This window comes from Mesoplodon bidens, assembly GCF_964165515.1.
Source record: "Mesoplodon bidens genome assembly, chromosome: 3".
Lineage (NCBI taxonomy): Eukaryota > Metazoa > Chordata > Mammalia > Artiodactyla > Ziphiidae > Mesoplodon > Mesoplodon bidens.
This window is the reverse complement of record NC_138178.1, coordinates 53,944,208-53,962,342: the sequence shown is the minus strand read 5'-3', so window position 1 is coordinate 53,962,342 and position 18,135 is coordinate 53,944,208. Positions and strand designations below refer to the sequence as shown.

Below are 18,135 nucleotides of genomic sequence, written 5' to 3'. Positions count from 1 at the left end.
AAATTTGAATAATTTTATGATTATTATTTTGGGCTATGTTTACTTTCTCATAAAACCTATACTCCTACCTCTGCTGTTAGTTAGCTCTGTGATATCAGTCCAGTATTAACTTCTCTGGGCCTCACTTCCCTTATTTCTGCAACAAAGAGACAGAGTATAGGAAGGTGTGGGCAGGAGGTGAATGTGGCAGTGGCACCTGTCTTCAAAGGCCACCAACGTATTCTGATTTCCTGCCTGGGAGTAATTCTTGCCTCTCAAATGCTTACTTTCTGAAGTAACATAAAAACACTAACTCTCGGGCTTCCCTGGTGGCACGGTGGTTGAGGGTCCGCCTGCCGATGCAGGTGACGGGGGTTTGTGCCCTGGTCCAGGAGGATCCCACATGCCACAGAGCGGCTGGGCCCGTGAGCCATGGCCACTGGGCCTGCGCATCCGGAGCCTGTGCTCCGCAACGGGAGAGGCCACAGCAGTGAAAGGACCGTGTACCACAAAAAAAAAAAAAAAAAACCCACTAACTCTATTCATCATTTGCAAATTGTTGCATAACGAAGTAAAACTGTGTATTATCATTTTAGATGAACTGTACTATCCTTCTCTCTTTTTTTTAATTTTTATTTATTTGGCTGCGCAGGGTCTTAGTTGTGGCAGTTGGGCTCCTTAGTTGTGGCATGCGAACTCTTAGTTGAGGCATGCATGTGGGATCTAGTTCCCTGACCAGGGATTGAACCCAGGCCCCCTGCATTGGGAGCATGGAGTCTTAACCACTGTGCCACCAGGGAAGTCCCTATCCTTCTCTCTTTTATCTTGATATTTGTCATATATGTATTTGTATCAGAAAATATATTCTGGTTTACAAGAGTAAAGTGGCTCTGGGTGGTGAAGAAATGAGTTTTATTTTAATTTCAAAGCTTTGAGCTGATAAAAGAAAACGTTTTGATGTATTTTTACAGTAAACTTCTTTAGAGTAGTATTTCTATCATTGTTTTTCTCTCTTTTAGCTTTCCCGAATGGAATACGTGCACTCAAAGAATCTCATTTACCGAGATGTCAAGCCAGAGAACTTCCTGATTGGCCGACAAGGCAATAAGAAAGAGCATGTTATACACATTATAGACTTTGGACTGGCCAAGGAATACATTGACCCTGAAACCAAAAAACATATACCTTATAGGGAGCACAAAAGTTTAACTGGAACTGCAAGATACATGTCTATCAACACGCATCTTGGCAAAGGTGTGTTTATTTTCAGCTCCATGAAAGGGGCAGGTTGTTAAAACACCTTCTTATCCCCAAAACACTTTTGTACCCATTGTGCATTACAACTTGTGATTCTTATTGCTTCACAGAGTAAGTGATTTTTGTACTTGAGAAATTAAGATGGTAAGTTAGTGACTTTCCTAAGTATCCTGTTGACAACTTAAGGATTTTTCATTCTTTGTTTCCAAATGCTTAGTTTCTCAGAGTGTGGTACTTGAATTATTGAATTAAGGTGATAACATTTTAGTAAGTTTAGTGATGAGTTTGATATTTACATACAAATGGCCCCATATATAACCTGAAAAGGACATCAGGCTGATAGCTGCTTTGAGGAAGAGTGCTTCACTAAAACATGGACTAGCCTTCTGTTCTCTGTGCATAGTTTCGTGACTCATTTTTCAGGGAAAAGCCTGTCTTATTCAGTGAAAATATATTTGCTTTTCCATATGAGTCTTGAATTTTACTCAGGATAGACAATTTGCATAAATATTGCTAAAAGCTGTAGTCTCACTTGTTAGAGGGACTAGTCCAGGGGAGAGTATTTGCGAGGGAAGCCTAAGGAACAGTGAGAAGGCCCAGCCGATAGGGCCCTGGGCCCTTGCCAGCTTCTCCAGGAAAGCTTCCCTTTTTATCTGTTTTATATATTGGCTTTCATTGGAAGATTCTATTTGAAGAAAAGGTTCTAAGGTGATTGAAAATATATGTTCGAAAATCACCACCCTAGAGAGTAGACATATAAACAGAATATTAGGCTCCTAGAGGTAGCTAATTATGTAAGGTATTTAAATATTAACAAACAGTTTACACAATAAATATTTTACACAATAGTACATTAAAGCTAATGTAAATAGCTATAAAGTTGCCTCATCAAGTAAACTGCTCAGATATCCAGATGAGGATTCTAGTATTAGTGAAGAGTAAAAATGACATTACAAAGTGGTGTGATACAACCCGAGTTGAAATGAATGCTGTCAGGATTTTTCCGGTAACCACATGGATATTCTCACTTAACTAAACATAACAGTTTAAAGTTAGGCTGGAAGGTTCTCTGGCACTTATTACTGGTGTCACTTTGGACAAGTTACTTAATCTCCCTGAAACTTAACCTGTAAAAATAGAGTAATATAGGGCTTCCCTGGTGGCGCAGTGGTTGAGAGTCTGCCTGCAGAGTCCGATGCAGGGGACGCGGGTTCATGCCCCATCCGGAAGGATCCCACGTGCCGCAGAGCGGCTGGGCCCGTGGGCCATGGCCGCTGGGCCTGCGCGTCCAGAGCCTGTGCTCTGCAGCGGGAGAGGCCGCGGCAGTGAGAGGCCCGCGTACGGCAAAAAAAAAAAAAAAAAAAAGTAATATTTCACAAGGATGTTTTGCAGGTTGAATGGGTGATAATATATGTAACATGGGTCTCTTGCATAGTGCTCAGAATTCCCTTCTTCCTTCCTTTTTACAAGGAGATAGAGTGTGTGGTACATAGTAAAGTCATGATTGTTTGGTTTAACTGACAGAGTCTAGAAGTTGTTCTAATGCCTGCCTCCTGGGCTCAGCATTTGTGTTCTGATTTTATTATTCTTGTCAGGAAAGGCAAGAACAGACAAAAGATGCATATCCATGTTGTTTGTATAAGGTACAGTGTAATAGTTAAGAAAAAGGGATATAAATTCTGGCTTTTTCCCTTAAACCTATGTGGTCCGGTAACCTTCCTTCATCAGCGTCAGTTATCTCATCTACCCTGAAAGTTGTATGGTAATAGTACCTTATACCATAGGGTTCTGTGAGATAATGCATATAAACTGTTTAGCATAGTGCTTGATGATAGTAAAGACTCTATAATGGTAGTTATCATTTATTCAACAAAATATGTTTTAAGCATCTACTGTCATCAGACTGGGTTCCTTTATCTCTTGATGTAGCCATTTCTGCTGGAACTTTTGAGCGTATCTCCACGCGTGGACTTCCTGAGTTCCAGAGTTTTTTTCAGGTCAGATCCAACCTGTCACCGTATTTGTCTATAATGTCCCTATTACAGAGAATACGTATAGGTGGTTGTCACATGCCCTTTAAACTCTGGCCATGGTCTCAAACCCAGAGAGGTTTCTGTAGGAACCCTAATCCTATTGGTTTTCAAATGTGTTGCATCCTTTATGTTGTAATGAAGAAAAAGGGAAGTGTATCTTCAAATGACCTGGAAAGAATTGCCTATTAATTTTGTGAGGGCAGAAAACAAGGGAAGCAGCCCCCTAAACCTGATATTTACTACATTAGATTAGCCACCTTCCCACTGATTAAGTCTGCCCATTTTGTATTCCTTAATGTTTGAAGTTAGGGTGAGGACACTGGGTCACCTGGCCCTTTTCCTTCAACAAAATATATTTGACCTAAAATCAGGGATGTGATGCAAGTAAACCAAGCACATCTTTCTGATTGGTTGAAAAGCAAGCCTTTATGGTATGGAAGAATTTTGTGTCCTCCTGGTGTCAGGAGGACCCAAAACCTTTCTTCTTTGAAAATGAAATATCCTGCATGAAAAAAACAAGGGAAATACTGAATTGAAATCCTGAATTGAATGAATGTGGAGTGTTCAAAGAAATGTGGAAATAAAGCATGGCTCTGATTTTCACTCTCATTTGTTTTGAAAGGCCTTTATGATTTAAATTGTTGTAGATTATTTTAGAATTTTAGAAATGGAAAATGACTTTTCAGAGTATCTAAATCAACCACTTTTTTTTTCAGGTGAGGAAATCGAAGCCCAAAAGGTGACTTGGCCATGCTTAATTTTGCGTGGATTGATAAATTAATAGAAAGGACAGGCCAAGACCTAGATAACCTGACTCAGGAACCATTATTTTTCCTGTTATCCCATATTCCACAGCTTTTTTTCATGGTTTTAAGTATTTGAAAAGTTACTTTATTACTTATTCCAGTGAGTTTAAATGTATTTATTATATTTTTTGGTTTTTGATTTTTAAAAAAATCTCATTTTATAATGGCTTTGCTGTGAAGAGAAGCTGGGCTTATTTCTGTAGGGCTGATCAGTCATTGAAAATGTGGAGAGTTTCGCCCTCTAGTGCTCAACTATCTAAAGTACAACCATGTGTCCCCTGAATTATTTATTACCAAGGGGCCTCCTTACAGGAAGTGGATATAAAAATGGAGAGGCGATGAGTAGGTGTGATATAGTGTGAGAACCTGCAGGGTGTGGTTTGTCTATCTGCCCTGCTTTGTGGGAGGCCTCGAGGAGATGAGTGGGTGTGATATAGTATGAGAACCTGCAGGGTGTGGTTTCTCTATCTGCCCTGCTTTGTGGGAGGCCTCAATTCACTCTGCTTGTTCTTTGTTTTTTGGTGTATCTTTAGGTTCTGTTAACAAAATCTGTTTTTGTCTGTTAACAAAATCTGTTTCTTTAGGTTCTGTTAACAAAATCTCTTTGCTTTCAATTACATATGAAATTTATTGCAAACTTCAGGCAAGCCTTGTAGTCAAAAGCTTCTGATGGCCTTACTGTTTTTGTTTTGTTTTGTTTTTTGCGGTATGCGGGCCTCTCACCGCTGTGGCTTCTCCCGTTGCGGAGCACAGGCTCTGGACACACAGGCTGAGCGGCCATGGCTCACGGGCCCAGCCGCCCTGAGGCATGTGGGATCTTCCCAGACCGGGGCAGGAACCCGCGTCCCCTGTATCGGCAGGCGGATTCCCAACCACTGCGCCACTAGGGAAGCCCTGCCTTACTGTTTTGCTTCATTCTTTTTAAGATTATTTCAGTTGCTCTGTATCGGCTCAACTTTATGTTATTTATGTCTCTTGTCAGGGTGCCGCCCCTTCCCATTAGTGACCTCATTTCCAAAAACCTCCTTCAAATTTAGAAAGTTGCCTTTTCTTTCTTCATCTGCCCTGTAGAGTACTATGCACTCTTTTTCATGCAAATTTCCTGTAATTGGAGGCGGTAGTTAAACGTTTTGTGCTTTTGTATTTTGGGTTACCTGAGTAGCTTTCCCTGCCTCCCTGACTCTGTTAGGTTTTACTTTCTGCACAAAGAAGACAAAATCAAGTTTAAGATAGCCCCTTATTCTTGCATCTGTCATTTCTTTTGATAAAGCCCAGAACTCGATTCTGAAAAATAAACACATGAAATGTCTGAGATAAATTGTAATGGGCAATTAAAAATGGAAGAATGTACTACTTCTATTGTCTGACAGCCAAAGAATGTATAAGATGTTTTCTGAGATGTAGTTACAATTTTTTATTAACTATTCTGCAGTTCTTTACCAATTTAAAGAAAAGAAAGAAAAATCCAGCAACTTGTTTTACATGATAAGCTCTCTGAATGCAGGGATACTGTTTTATGTGCCCACAAAGGGTACCTTAGTAATAAACTTTAAATTTTTCTTAAGGTGGCTATGGGACATGGTACAAATGGGATGGAGCTGAGGATTGTGCCCTGATGTTTGCTTACATTAAACTAAATTTTGAGTGTTAATTTTTATGATGAATAAAAAGCACTAGGCATGTATGCTAGGCATTCTGCAGCTTGTGTCTTTGCGGGCCTAGCCATAATGGACTCTCTTAACAGCCTCAGCTACTCAATCTGCTGCTCACTTTTCGCGATGGTAACCAAAGAGTAATTGTAGCCATGTACTAGAAATAACATTTTGTTTAAATTATCTTACTTTCAGGAAGGTGACGGCATAGAGTGAGGGGTGGTTACTCACCATTTAGTGATTTGGACTTGCTTTTAGTTCAGGATTTGCTCTTTTCACTTGATATTTACTTGCCAGTAGCAGATCTAGGCAAAGGAAGTACACGTTGTTTTTGGTTTTGATCTAAAATACTATCCCTGATTTAGATATACAAAGAATTAGTAAGCAGAGCCTTTCCAGAGCAGATGGGTTTCTGAAGGGATTACTTGGTTTTGAACCCCTTTCTGCTTTAATAACTGCAAACATAATGTGTCATCTGTCTTCCCTTTTAGAGCAAAGCCGGCGGGATGATTTGGAAGCCTTAGGCCATATGTTCATGTATTTCCTTCGAGGCAGCCTACCCTGGCAAGGACTCAAGGTATCCTTGGAAGTGCTCAGTGGAGGGCTTTGTTTAAATACTCAGTTGATAATGAAGGGGTTGCTGACTTGATGTCTGTAGGAAGCACAAAGGGGAAGATTGGCTACAGGGATGACAAGCAGGAACGACATTAGTCTATAATGTAAATGCTCACCTGGGCTTTGGAAGCTCTGTTTTGCCCACGTTTGTCTTCTTCCCCTTCTGATCCTTTTTCCTTATTTTCGAGTTTTCCATAATCTCTTCCCTCATCCCCTCCCAGCCTTGGCAGTGCTGCTTTTCTCTCTGTGTCAGTATTCCTCCTTCACTAACATTATGTAGCAGGCATATTGTTTCCAGTATGTTGGGGAATTTCTGGAACAAATTGATGATAGCAGCTGCTACACATTTTACCAGCAAGGCCAGCAGGACTAGGTGTGCCCCTAAGGGGAACTGGGAAATACTTGTTCTTCCTATGTAGGCTAAGGACCCATCTGAACTAAAATGAAAATCCAGGTTTAACATTGCTGTTCCAATGTTTAATTGAATAAATGCCTATGCATAAAATAGCTGTTCCTTGTAAAATGTGTAGTTTAAATAGCCTTCCTTAGGTAGGTGTCAATACAGTGCATTTGTGTCGAAGTTAACTATTAATTATAGTTACAACCATTGTAATGATTACTCTGTGCTTCTGGCGGTTAGACTAGGAAATGGTGAGCTTCTAACCCATTCTGAGTCCCATTAGATAGTTAAATGCAAGACATTTTTGAGTTGTGATTTATTTCAACATGTTAGTATGGAAGGAAACTTAATCGGTAGCTTTGGGTACTACTACACCCTTTCCCTCCCGAAGAGCAGAATGATTCATTTTGCTGTGCTTTCTTGGACATTGTCCTGAAAAGTGAGGCTTTTATCCCTTCCCGTTGGGAAGATTTTATTTCTTTCCCTTTAAATTCCTCTCCTAACATCTCCATGGTCTTCTCCTAGTCACATATACCTTCTCATTGACATTGACAGCTGTCAAATAGAGTTTCACATCCTGTTTGCTCACCATACAGCCAAATAATGCATTTGTATATTATTAACTGCTTGAAACTTTCTCATGATCCATGAATCATTTTAGTGGTAGTTGTAGATTTAAAACTCCTCCAGTATACTTCAAAACATAATTGCTTAAAGCCTGGTGCAGCAGGCTAGGCAGAGCCTCATGAGAATCCCTTGAGACCACATTATTGGTCCAAGTTCCAGGAGCCCTCTGTCTACAGTCTTGAGCAAACCAGACTTGGCTACTTTGGGCCACTGACATATAGCACACCTGTCTGTTAGCCATGCCTGTATCATAGTTAACATTTTTCCCTCTGGAAGCACATTGTGGAAAGGCAGTTGTTTTTTGTTTTTGTTTTTGTTTTAATTTAATTTTATTTATTTTTTATACAGCAGGTTCTTAGGCAGTTTTTTTACATCTTGTTCTTTTTCTGTTCAACTTCACAATACACGTGTTGTGGAGCCATCTGTCTGTTTGCCCCCATTTGGATTAGCAGTGTTTTTAATCTTATCTAGAGCTGATCTAAGAATGAGAAGGTTGAATAACTTTTGAACCCTAGTGGCCATGGGTCATTACTAAGCTGTTATAATTTTGAATTTATTTTCTTATCTTAGCCTCTCATCTCATTACATTTGGTGGTGTTTATCTGAGACTACTAAATGTATTTGCAAGTAAAACTATCCAGAATAGATGTTTTGTACATATCTAAATATATCATCTCTACTACATTTCTTATTTGTTAGTATTAGAAAAAAATTGAGACTATCTAACAAATCCTGCCAGTTTGAGTGAAACAGTCATTATGTCCCAAAATATATTGGACCTCCCATACTTAACACCTCTTTCCAACTAACTTTCTCTCTTTCTTCTCTACAGGCTGATACATTAAAAGAAAGATATCAAAAGATTGGTGACACCAAAAGGAATACTCCCATTGAAGCTCTCTGTGAAAACTTTCCAGGTAGGATGCTGAAAGGACACTCCAGCCAGTGTGACTGAAGCTTTGAAGGAGGTGGAGACCTTATCTTAGTATTTCTAGATACTCTCCAGAAAATTTACATTTCCTTTTATTGTTATTTAAATCAAGATAGGTTTTATCACTTTGATTTGGTCCATAAAGAAAACATCAGTGTCAAATAGTCTGTACAGATATTCCTTGCCTGGCCCGAAGCTTCTCCCCATGAGAAGCATTCAGCTAATGAGCATGGCCTTTAACCTCTTTCCTAACAGAGGAGATGGCAACCTACCTGCGATATGTCAGGCGATTAGACTTCTTTGAAAAACCTGACTATGAGTATTTACGGACGCTCTTCACAGACCTCTTTGAAAGGAAAGGCTACACCTTTGACTACGCCTATGATTGGGTCGGGAGGCCTATTGTAAGTATCTTCTTTTTAACCTCCTCACCTCAGACCAGCAGTGTCTCACCCCTTGCCAGACTTTCTGCTTAAATCTATGGGGGGAAAAAAAAACAACATCCCTTTGACTGTAGATGTTCCATTTGCCAGTCTTTTCAGGGTGATGCCAGGGGTCACTCTCACTAGAGTAATAAAGGAGTTACTAACTGTGTTTTTAAGATTATGACCACTGTGTCCTAAGATATCAGAATTTAAGTCAGTTTTTAAGAAGTTTTCTTTGAATGATCTAGGAGCTGGTGCTACATAAGCTGTTAAGGTACTTGATTTCCGTCGGGTGGAGCCCAGCACCAGAGGAAACTTCTGAATTTTTTCTTCTGGCCTTGGGTTCACAGGACCTTAGAGCATACTAACAGTCATCACTGTAGGATGTTATTTTTCTTTTCGAAGGCAAGCTACTCTCGAATGAACTATTGAGGACCAAACTGTCTCCCTTTTGCAGATAAGCAAACTGAAAAGACAAGAAGACTTGAAACTGGCCTTGGTGTAATAATAACAGTAATAATAATTACTACTGTTCTGTTAGAATTAGAATTAGAATGATGCTGTCCTTTGTGGAGGCATTAAGTTGGACCTGTTTTCCCCATTTGACTTTTTGTTATATATTTTTCCAGCCTACTCCAGTAGGGTCAGTTCATGTAGATTCTGGTGCATCAGCAATAACTCGAGAAAGCCACACACACAGGGATCGGCCATCACAGCAGCCTCTACGAAATCAGGTATGTGTTGGACCTTCATTGTTTCAGAAATCCCCCTTCTTCATGGCTAATATTAAAATCCAAATTCTTCAGCTTCTCCACTTAAGCGTATATACTGAAATTAAAGACAAAGGGCTTAGCATTACTCACTGTTGTGGTGTGGCATTCCAGCATTCCTCAGGGTTGTGTAATAGCACTGAGATGTGGCCAGGTGTCTTACATGAAGCATCCACTCTAGAGAAGCTGGGCCTGTCAAAATCTGTTGGCTGAAAGGGACAGTCTGCCACAGGCCCAAAGACACACTGGATGGACAGGGTAGCCCACTTTGGGTCTCATCTGCAGTCCAGAGTAGAGCTCTCACCCATGCTGGTTTTTCCTTGCTGATTAAGAAGGGTGGGTAATTTGGACTTCCAGCTGACATAGGCATGAACTGGCATCTCCACCCCACCTCTGTCCCTATATCCAGGTTAACTTTATAGCTGGCCAGGATCTGGACCTGTAGTGAAGATACAGCTTTGCTTTAGGCCATTCCAGAGAAGGCCGTGTCATCCATCCTTCAATGAGAGGCTTCTCTCAGCCTAAAGACAGAGGAGGCAAACACCACACCCATCCCTGCCAAAAAAAAAAAAAAAAATCAACAAATTTGACAACGTTTAAAGAAAGGGGTAACTGATTGGGAAGTAAATATGACAGTTTTAATCCTTATTACCCTATATATTGCTAAGAGGAAAATGAGTACCTCAATAGATAAAGAAGCAAAGAATAATAAACAGATAACACACACACACATAATCATATCAAATTAGCTTGTTCCCCCCTCATCCCTGACCTCTCTGTTTTATATTCACAGACATTTTTACAATAAAATATAAAAAACACTTATCTCACAGATGTACATGTGAAAGTACATAGGTTAAAAATAGAATATAGAATCCAGGTGCCCCCTCTAAAACAAAAACAAACAAAAAGGTAGTATATTTAGGTATACACACACACATACATACAGTAAAGTATGTACACAAATATAGATAGACTCACCAGTGAGTACATACTTTTGGCATGTATGTGTGGCATGTTGGGTAAGAAAAAAATGTGTGAAGGAAGGAAATCTATGTATTAGTAGATAAAAGAGAGAGTAGGTAGGCAAAAAGATGGGGTTTAGCAAACTATGACCCCTAATTGGGTCCAGAGTTACATACTTTAATCAGAGTACTTGGCTAATGATTCTATCTTGACTGACTTGTGTTTGACAGCAGAGTACCGTTGACTTCTGCAGTCATTCTCCCCTAACCCCCTTTTAAAAAGTGTCGAGTGCACAGTTCAAATGACATTCTCATGCATTGCTCTTGACTTTGCAAGTTGTTACAAATTCTCTAGAAAGTAATTTGATAAAGTTACAATCCTCTCTGATAGAATAATTTTACTTCTTGGAATCATAATAAACCAATCACAATAAAACAATCCAAGATACAGATTTACTTATGTGCATTAAACTGTCGCAGTGCTATTTCTAGCAAAGTTTTAGAAATGATCCACCTATCCAGTTATAAGGGAATGGTTATGGATCTGCTCAAATCTTTTATCAAATAAACTGGGTTATAATAAAATGAATTGTAATGCATTTATTCAGTGGCATATTATCTAGCCACTTAAAATAATATTTAGGAAAACTTGTAGCAACCTGAAAATGTTTATGGTTGTAGAGTAAAGAAATCACAATACAAAATTAGAAATACCTCATGATTTTCCTGAAGGGGAAGGGAGAATGAGAAAGTCAGTGGGAGGAGATAATGCCAAAATATTAACAGAAGTAGTGTTGGAAGTTGTAGTATTGTGGGTAATATTTTTCCAAACTATTCTATAATGGAGTTATGTTACCTTATAATGAAATGTACATTTAAATAGTAAAGGTATGAAAGAAATTAAAAAATAATTTAAGTAGTCAGTGAAATCATAACATACCTGCCCATCATAAATATTGAATACTTATTCAAATAATTCAATATTTATTTGAATAAATATTCAAATATTTTTAGAATATTTGAAAACTAAAATATGTGTTTCCTTTAGTTTCCCTTGTCTTTTCTGCTTCAGTGAATTCATAATCAATGTTGCTGTTTTGAATGAATTTTAAAGGTATGGGGAAAAGAGATGGTTGAAAACCTAGATTTCCAGGGTGGAAAATGAGGTCATGCCTAGTATCTGAGTAAAAGTACAGTGAATTTCAGTGTACTTTCAAGTGAAAAGTCATTAAACCCGGGTATGTAATTGGGAAATCTCATCTACACGGCAGTAAGCTTCTTTTTGAAGAGTTGAGTCTTGAAAGCGCGTTTGATTTTTTTTTTTTCTTTTAGGGTTTTTAGTATCCCATGGCTGCTAAGGGATTGAAATTCCCCACATCAGTGCAAATTTTATACCTCCTTTCCAGCAGGATTCTGAATTCTAACTGGGTAGAATTCTTTCTGCACTGTGCACTGTGGGTAAATGGATTTCTAGTGTCTTTTCAGCCTTTACACCGTGTCTTAGTCTGTGGTCTCATTGCTTTGGTTCCATCTTCAGGGTTTTTTCCTTATGCTTTTTTTTTTTTTTTTTTAAGATTAATTCTTTGCAAGTTTTGAAATCAGCCAAAGAAGAAACTAAAATCTCTCCTTGAGAGAGATTGAAAGGTATTAAGTTTAGGGACAGCTAACCTTTCTTCAGCAATTTTGACTCGGTAAATCTAGCTAAGGACTTGCTATGTGAAAGTATGTCCTGGAGATACCAAGATAAGTAGGGAGTCCTTGTCCTCAAAGAACTGACAAGCAGATAAGCCAGGTAGCCAGGTAACTTATAACATAAGGTAGAACAGATAAGCATCCCAAATCACAATCTTTAGGGATTGGAAGGAGACTTTGCATCTAATCTGAGCATGACAAAGAATTTCATGAAAGAAGCTGCATTTGAAATGCTCTTGGAAGAAGTGGGTGGAAATGAAAGAGGCATTCCAAGCAAAAAGGAAATATGAGCAACAACAAATTATCTAGTTCCATTTTGCTAAAATATATTCTGTGAATAAAGGAGATAAGGCTAGGAAAATAGGTTGGAGCCATTCGATAAAGCTCCTGAAACGCTGGGCTACTGGAGAGTTAGTACTTAATTTCAGTAGGGAATAGGTACTAAAGGTATTTGAACAGAGGGGTGATAAGATCAAAACTTTGCTTTAGAAATCTTTCAGCATAGAAGGTGGTAATAGCCTGGCAGCCAGCATGGAGACCAATAAGACAGTGAGTTCCCTTGAGAGGTAAAGGGGGTGCATATGGACTGTAGTGGTGAGAATAAAATAAAATTGAAAAATGACACAGGGATATAACCTATCAGAATTGGGAGCTCACATGTATGGCAGAGTTGAGGGAGAAGGATGGGTCAAAGCTGTTGCTGTGCGCTTCAGCTGAAGATGGCTGTCAGGCAGAGGATGGCTCTCAAAACCTGAGAGATCTTTGGAGATGACATTGATGATAATGCTTGAAGAGCCTACTTACTCTGAATAAATTTGCCCATCAGTTGTGTGATCGAGGAGAAGGATGAGGAGCTCAGAACTTGGTTTTAGCTTATCCCAAGCCTTAGGCTGCAGGACACTTAAGCTTTTGGGGGCCTCAGCTTCCACAAATGTAAGCCTTGTAAGGGCAGAGATTTTTGTTGTTTTGTTCACTGCTGTATCCCTAACCCCTGAAAGAATGTCTGGAATAGTAGGCACTCAGTAAATAATTGTTTGAATGATGAATGAATGAATCTGTCAAATGAGGAGTTTAAATGAAATCAGATATTTGTTTAAAATATGGATTTTTGGGCTTCCCTGGTGGCGCAGTGGTTGAGAGTCTGCCTGCTAATGCAGGGGACACGGGTTCGAGCCCTGGTCTGGGAGGATCCCACATGCCATGGAGCAACTAGGCCCATGAGCCACAACTACTGAGCCTGCGCGCCCGGAGCCTGTGCTCCGCAACAAGAGAGGCCGCGATAGTGAGAGGCCCGCGCAACCAGGGGGTTAATTAAATTCTACCATGGCTCAGCGGCCATGGCTCACCGGCCCAGCCGCTCCGCGGCACGTGGGATCTTCCCAGACCGGGGCACGAACCCGAGTCCCCTGCATCGGCAGGCGGACTCTCAACCACTGTGCCACCAGGGAAGCCCAGTTCTTCCTATTTCTACCCGGCAAAGCTTCCCTTGCATTCGCTGATCAAATTCGGTCAGGAAGTAAGTCCTGCCACTATCCAGATAGCTCATATTAAAGTGCAGTACTGTCGAAGGTCTTATGCAGTGTGTTTGTTTGACACGCACAAAATATATATAAATTTATATATATAGCATATTGCATTGATTAGCATGTGCTTACAGCAACACACTTCCTTTCAGAACCTCTAGCTTGTGACAATCCTTACTCAGGTAGATGCTACACAAATATTACTATTGTGGTTCAGCAGTTTTGTTAGTTTCTCTTTTCTCCCATAGACCCCTTTTATTTGGTAGATTTTCTGTGAGCATTTGAAGAAGGGGTACTTGGCCTAAAAGGTTAGGGAGAACAGATCTGTTTTGAGGTTGGAAAGAGTCATACTGGCCATCGAGAATGATTAAATTCTACCAGACATGGTATCCTACCCCCGATATTATTGAATCCTCAAATATTACTTATTCATTTTTATAGGACCAGCATATGTTTAAGGGAAAGAATGTCATATTGAGCTCTGAAGAAGCTATGCCCCAATAAAAGAGTAGTTCAGATTTATTCTGTTTGTGTCTAGACTCCAAGGGATTAAATTTAAGTCCAGTAGCCTTAAAAAAAAAAAAAAAAAAAAAAAAAGGAGAGCTGATGAATTCTCCATTCCCTTCCTTTTACAGAGTACTTCTTTGTTTTCAGCGAGGTTCAGAGTTTGCTAGTTTAAGGAGCAGATGTTTGCTCAGTGATCACTTGCCTACTTCTGACCCGTGTGTGATTTCCTGACTTGCTGCCTGCTGTCTAGCAGGAGCTCAGGTGTGGAGATTGCACACTCACCCTGCCCTGCTCCAGCACAGAGCTCAGTGCAGAATGAGCTGTCCCTCCTCATTTCTGGGACCTTAATTCCAAGGGGGATATTGCAACAAGCAAGTGCAAAACTGAAGTGCAGTCCTTTTCTTAGCTTCTCCCACTCTGTGACCTGGTCTTTGCTGCTCACCTCTGCACCTAATGCTCTATTCCACATTAAAAGTTTTCCTCTGTCCGTATGCATTGTTCAGTATTTTGTATATCAGCATATACCCTGTGTTCTGAGGCACCTCCTTGTAGGAGGGTGATTCCAGAGTAATCTTACCTAGATAAATCATCATTCCATAGGGGAGGTGTCTTACGCCATTTTGAGTAAGAATAGGGCAAGATTTGAGTAGAGAGTTTCAAACCTCTAGGATGGTTCCTGTGATTTCTTTTCAGAGCTTCACAGAATTGACGCTGCTGTCTCTGGGGGCCTATATAGTATTGGGCTTGGGAATAATCCTTCCAGGTTCTTATCAGTGATTTTCAAATATCGCTGATATTTGATCCAGTTTGTAGAAAACAGGAACTCACTATTGGTACACCTGACAGATTGCATGTAACAATCCCTGTCTGGCAGAGGAAAATTGGTTCTATTTCATGAGCTTAATGGAGAAGTTTTTGATTTTGTTAAAGTATACACTTTAATAACTTTACCAACTTTTTAAATTTCATACCTGAGGTCTAACACATAATATAGTATACTTAATATACTATATTAAAATTTTGTTTAATCTTGGAAGTGTGGTAAGACAGAATGTAATCAAGTGTATTTATTGCTAACCTTTTGGTACTATTCAGTCTCTATTCTTGTTAATTACAGTTGAAGACTGTAATTATATAAGGAGGCCTAGAAGACTGACATGAGAGGCCAAAATGTTCTGTATAGATGGCAACTTTTAGAATATTTTAAGAGCCATGAAGTAAAATGGATAAAATCCATTTTATAGATGCAATCAAAATTAATTTTTCAAAATAACTTTACATAAAGAGTAGGATTTGGTGATTTGTTTGTTACAACAGGAGGAAGATATTTGCCTGCCTTCTGCTTCAGAAAAGTAGCTTTATCTCCAATAAAAATTGGAGATAATTTTCAAGCCATAGATGGAAGTGGTTATCTGAGGTGTTTTCAGACTGTATTTTCTTGCCCTCCTGTTAGTGTCGTTCTCCCCACTGTCTGTCTGTGAATCGCTGCCAAATGATTGCTGGGAGAGACTTGCTTCCTCTGCCCTAGGCACATGTGGCGGTTTTGACTTCTTACACTAGGCTTCTATGTTTTCCCTTAACTATTTTTTGTAGCTTTGCCTTTGATGTATGTTCTGCTAGGTTGCTGCTTTTTTTATTTCCACATTCACCTACTAGATAGTAAACTAAGCATTTCCACGCAGGTGATGCAATCACAACTGAAGATTTTAAAGCATTATCCCAAGGAATTCCCACTACATGAGATTCCTGCTCCTGCCTTTGGGGATTTACACACTCCATTTGGACCTTTGCCTTTCAAGTAATGCAGAGAGATTGGTTTTGTTGAATGACTCTTCTACCCTTGGACGCTCCTGATTGCTTTTTAGATAGACATGTTGCATGAATGATTTTTAAGAATGAAGGGTTTACATGCCGATCTCCTCTGCTGGTTTGCTTGGTATAACTGGCTCCTGTGCTGATTATGCCTAATCATAACCTCTGTGTATACAGCATTGCCTAGAGTACCTTTCAGGAACAGGTAGACTAGCAGAATTCTGTAGTTGTGAACATTCCTTGGTTTCATTTAGTTTCTAGGCACTCAGTTGCTTTCTAAAACTGGCAGATGAACACTTCTACTACATCAACCTCTAGATACCAGTCCAGGCCCTTAAATTCCAGAAAAGAATAGCCATAGAGTTTAGTATTACGGTGAAAGTAGTTCCCAAAGTAATAAACCAACAACCCCAGGTTCAGGTCTGTCCCTTGGTTTTGTTGCTTTCAGTGGATACAGAAGGCGTTGGAGAGCAGTAGAATGGTGCCATGTGTTCTTCACTTGTCACAGTGCAAGCATCTATGAGGCAATCTGGAATGCTAGCATTGTTTTTCTCTCCTCAAAAGATAAATAGAACATTGCTTTGAGGATGGAGATGGAGTGTAACTTCTGGGCCTTTGAAAAAATGTCTTGCTATTTTCATTTAGACAAAAATGTTAATTATTCCAACAAATTACCTATTTAGCTAGAATTAATATAAACAAGTACACAGCCCGGGGATTCAGACAGTACCATCAAATCAGACTTCTGAGATGTATTTCAGTAAAAATAGAAATAATAGCTGATCCAGCTGTCCAGGGTTTTGTTAAGCTTAAAAGCATATGAGTGTTTTATATACGTTTCATCTGCCCTAAAAACAAATGCAAAACAGAGAGTGTTCATGAGAGAAGTAATTGCACTGAACATGTATCATGGAACTCAAAATGGCACCAAATGACTTATAAATGTCTGGATATTTTTTAAGCGTTTAAATTTTTTGAGAACAGACAATTCTATGTAGTAGTTTAGGAGCTTAAACAGTCTACTTAAATATTACAAAAAACTCATAAAGTCCTAGAGAGAACTGAAGAGGCTATCACTAATAGATATTAGTTATAGATATTACTTATAATATTAGAAGAACAGATATATTCTCAAATCTCCAGTAGTGAGAATAAATGAGATTAAGTGCTCTGAGATATGGATATTGGTTTACAAAATAGTTATGGTTATGTTATAAACCACAGTCTTATTTTGGAAAAATGAAATTTTTTGAACTTCTAAACTGAACTTCTGAACTTCTCGGCAGAATTAATTGGGGTAGGGAGATATTTTGAGTAGCCTTGATTCTCTCAAATGTGACTAGCAGTGTAAAACTAAACTCCTCTTTTGTAAGAGTATATATAGCAAGCAAGTTAATACAGTTGCCTTCTTACAGAATATGCTCATCCCCTGAGGAATATCAGAAAACATGGCCAGGATCTTTTATAGTGCTGTTACCCATGTCACCTCATATTCCATTACTTAAAGAAGATGAGTAAGTTGTAGCTGGTGTACGATGCTTTTTTAAAATGGGAAAAGCCTTTTTGATGATTTATAGATGAGCTTTAAACAACTCTTGTCAATGAGTTACAGAAGGGGGTGAGTGAAATGGAGCCTCAAATTACTACTACTTCGGTCTTCCTTTTCTTTTTTATAGAATACAACATTTATAGCTGTGAACATTTCTAATATTTATAGCATCCTTACTGGTTTTCATGCAGAGCAGCAATATCACGTCCCAACCCCTGCTGCTGTTTATATCAGCAGCAGTTAAAATTTGACTTACTAATCCCTCATTGCTGCCTCTCCAACACCTCATTTTTCATTTTTGTAGAGCCTTAGGACTGTTACAGCTGAGCATCATGATGTTAACACCTCCTCAGCCATCTGGCACAGGGGAAGAGGCACCTAAACAGATTCTTCAGAACAAATATCACATAGGAGCAAGATCAGAATAGTGTGAGATCTATAAAACAGGTAAAGAAGGAAAGAAGAGAGCCTGAATGACAGCAAAGGTGAAAGCAGAACCCAATGAGGTTTTGAATTGCAAGCCCTCCTTTTGCTGGGAAAAGATCTGCCTTTTGCTTTCTAGAAGAAAATAGTTCGTAGTAGTCTTATCTAA

The 18,135-nt window shown here is 39.3% G+C and overlaps 1 protein-coding gene across 5 annotated transcripts in view; it reads left to right on the top strand.

Annotated features, from left to right (window-relative positions):
• The window catches only part of CSNK1G1 (casein kinase 1 gamma 1), a 153,682-nt gene that overhangs the window by 113,349 nt on the left and 22,198 nt on the right, over positions 1 to 18,135 (top strand). For 3 of the 5 annotated variants that reach the window (XR_014015435.1, XM_081229539.1, XM_081229538.1), the window contains exons 6-10: positions 999 to 1,233; positions 6,219 to 6,304; positions 8,202 to 8,286; positions 8,556 to 8,704; positions 9,355 to 9,459. Coding sequence is in view for 4 of the 5 variants with exons in the window: in XM_081229539.1 (XP_081085665.1) it covers positions 999 to 1,233; positions 6,219 to 6,304; positions 8,202 to 8,286; positions 8,556 to 8,704; positions 9,355 to 9,459 (660 nt within the window). In the remaining variant the exon portion in view is untranslated. Of the gene's footprint in view, positions 1 to 998; positions 1,234 to 6,218; positions 6,305 to 8,201; positions 8,287 to 8,555; positions 8,705 to 9,354; positions 9,460 to 15,864; positions 16,464 to 17,847; positions 18,082 to 18,135 lie in introns of those variants that run through there. The other 2 variants (XM_081229541.1, XM_081229540.1) reach the window with 2 other exon arrangements.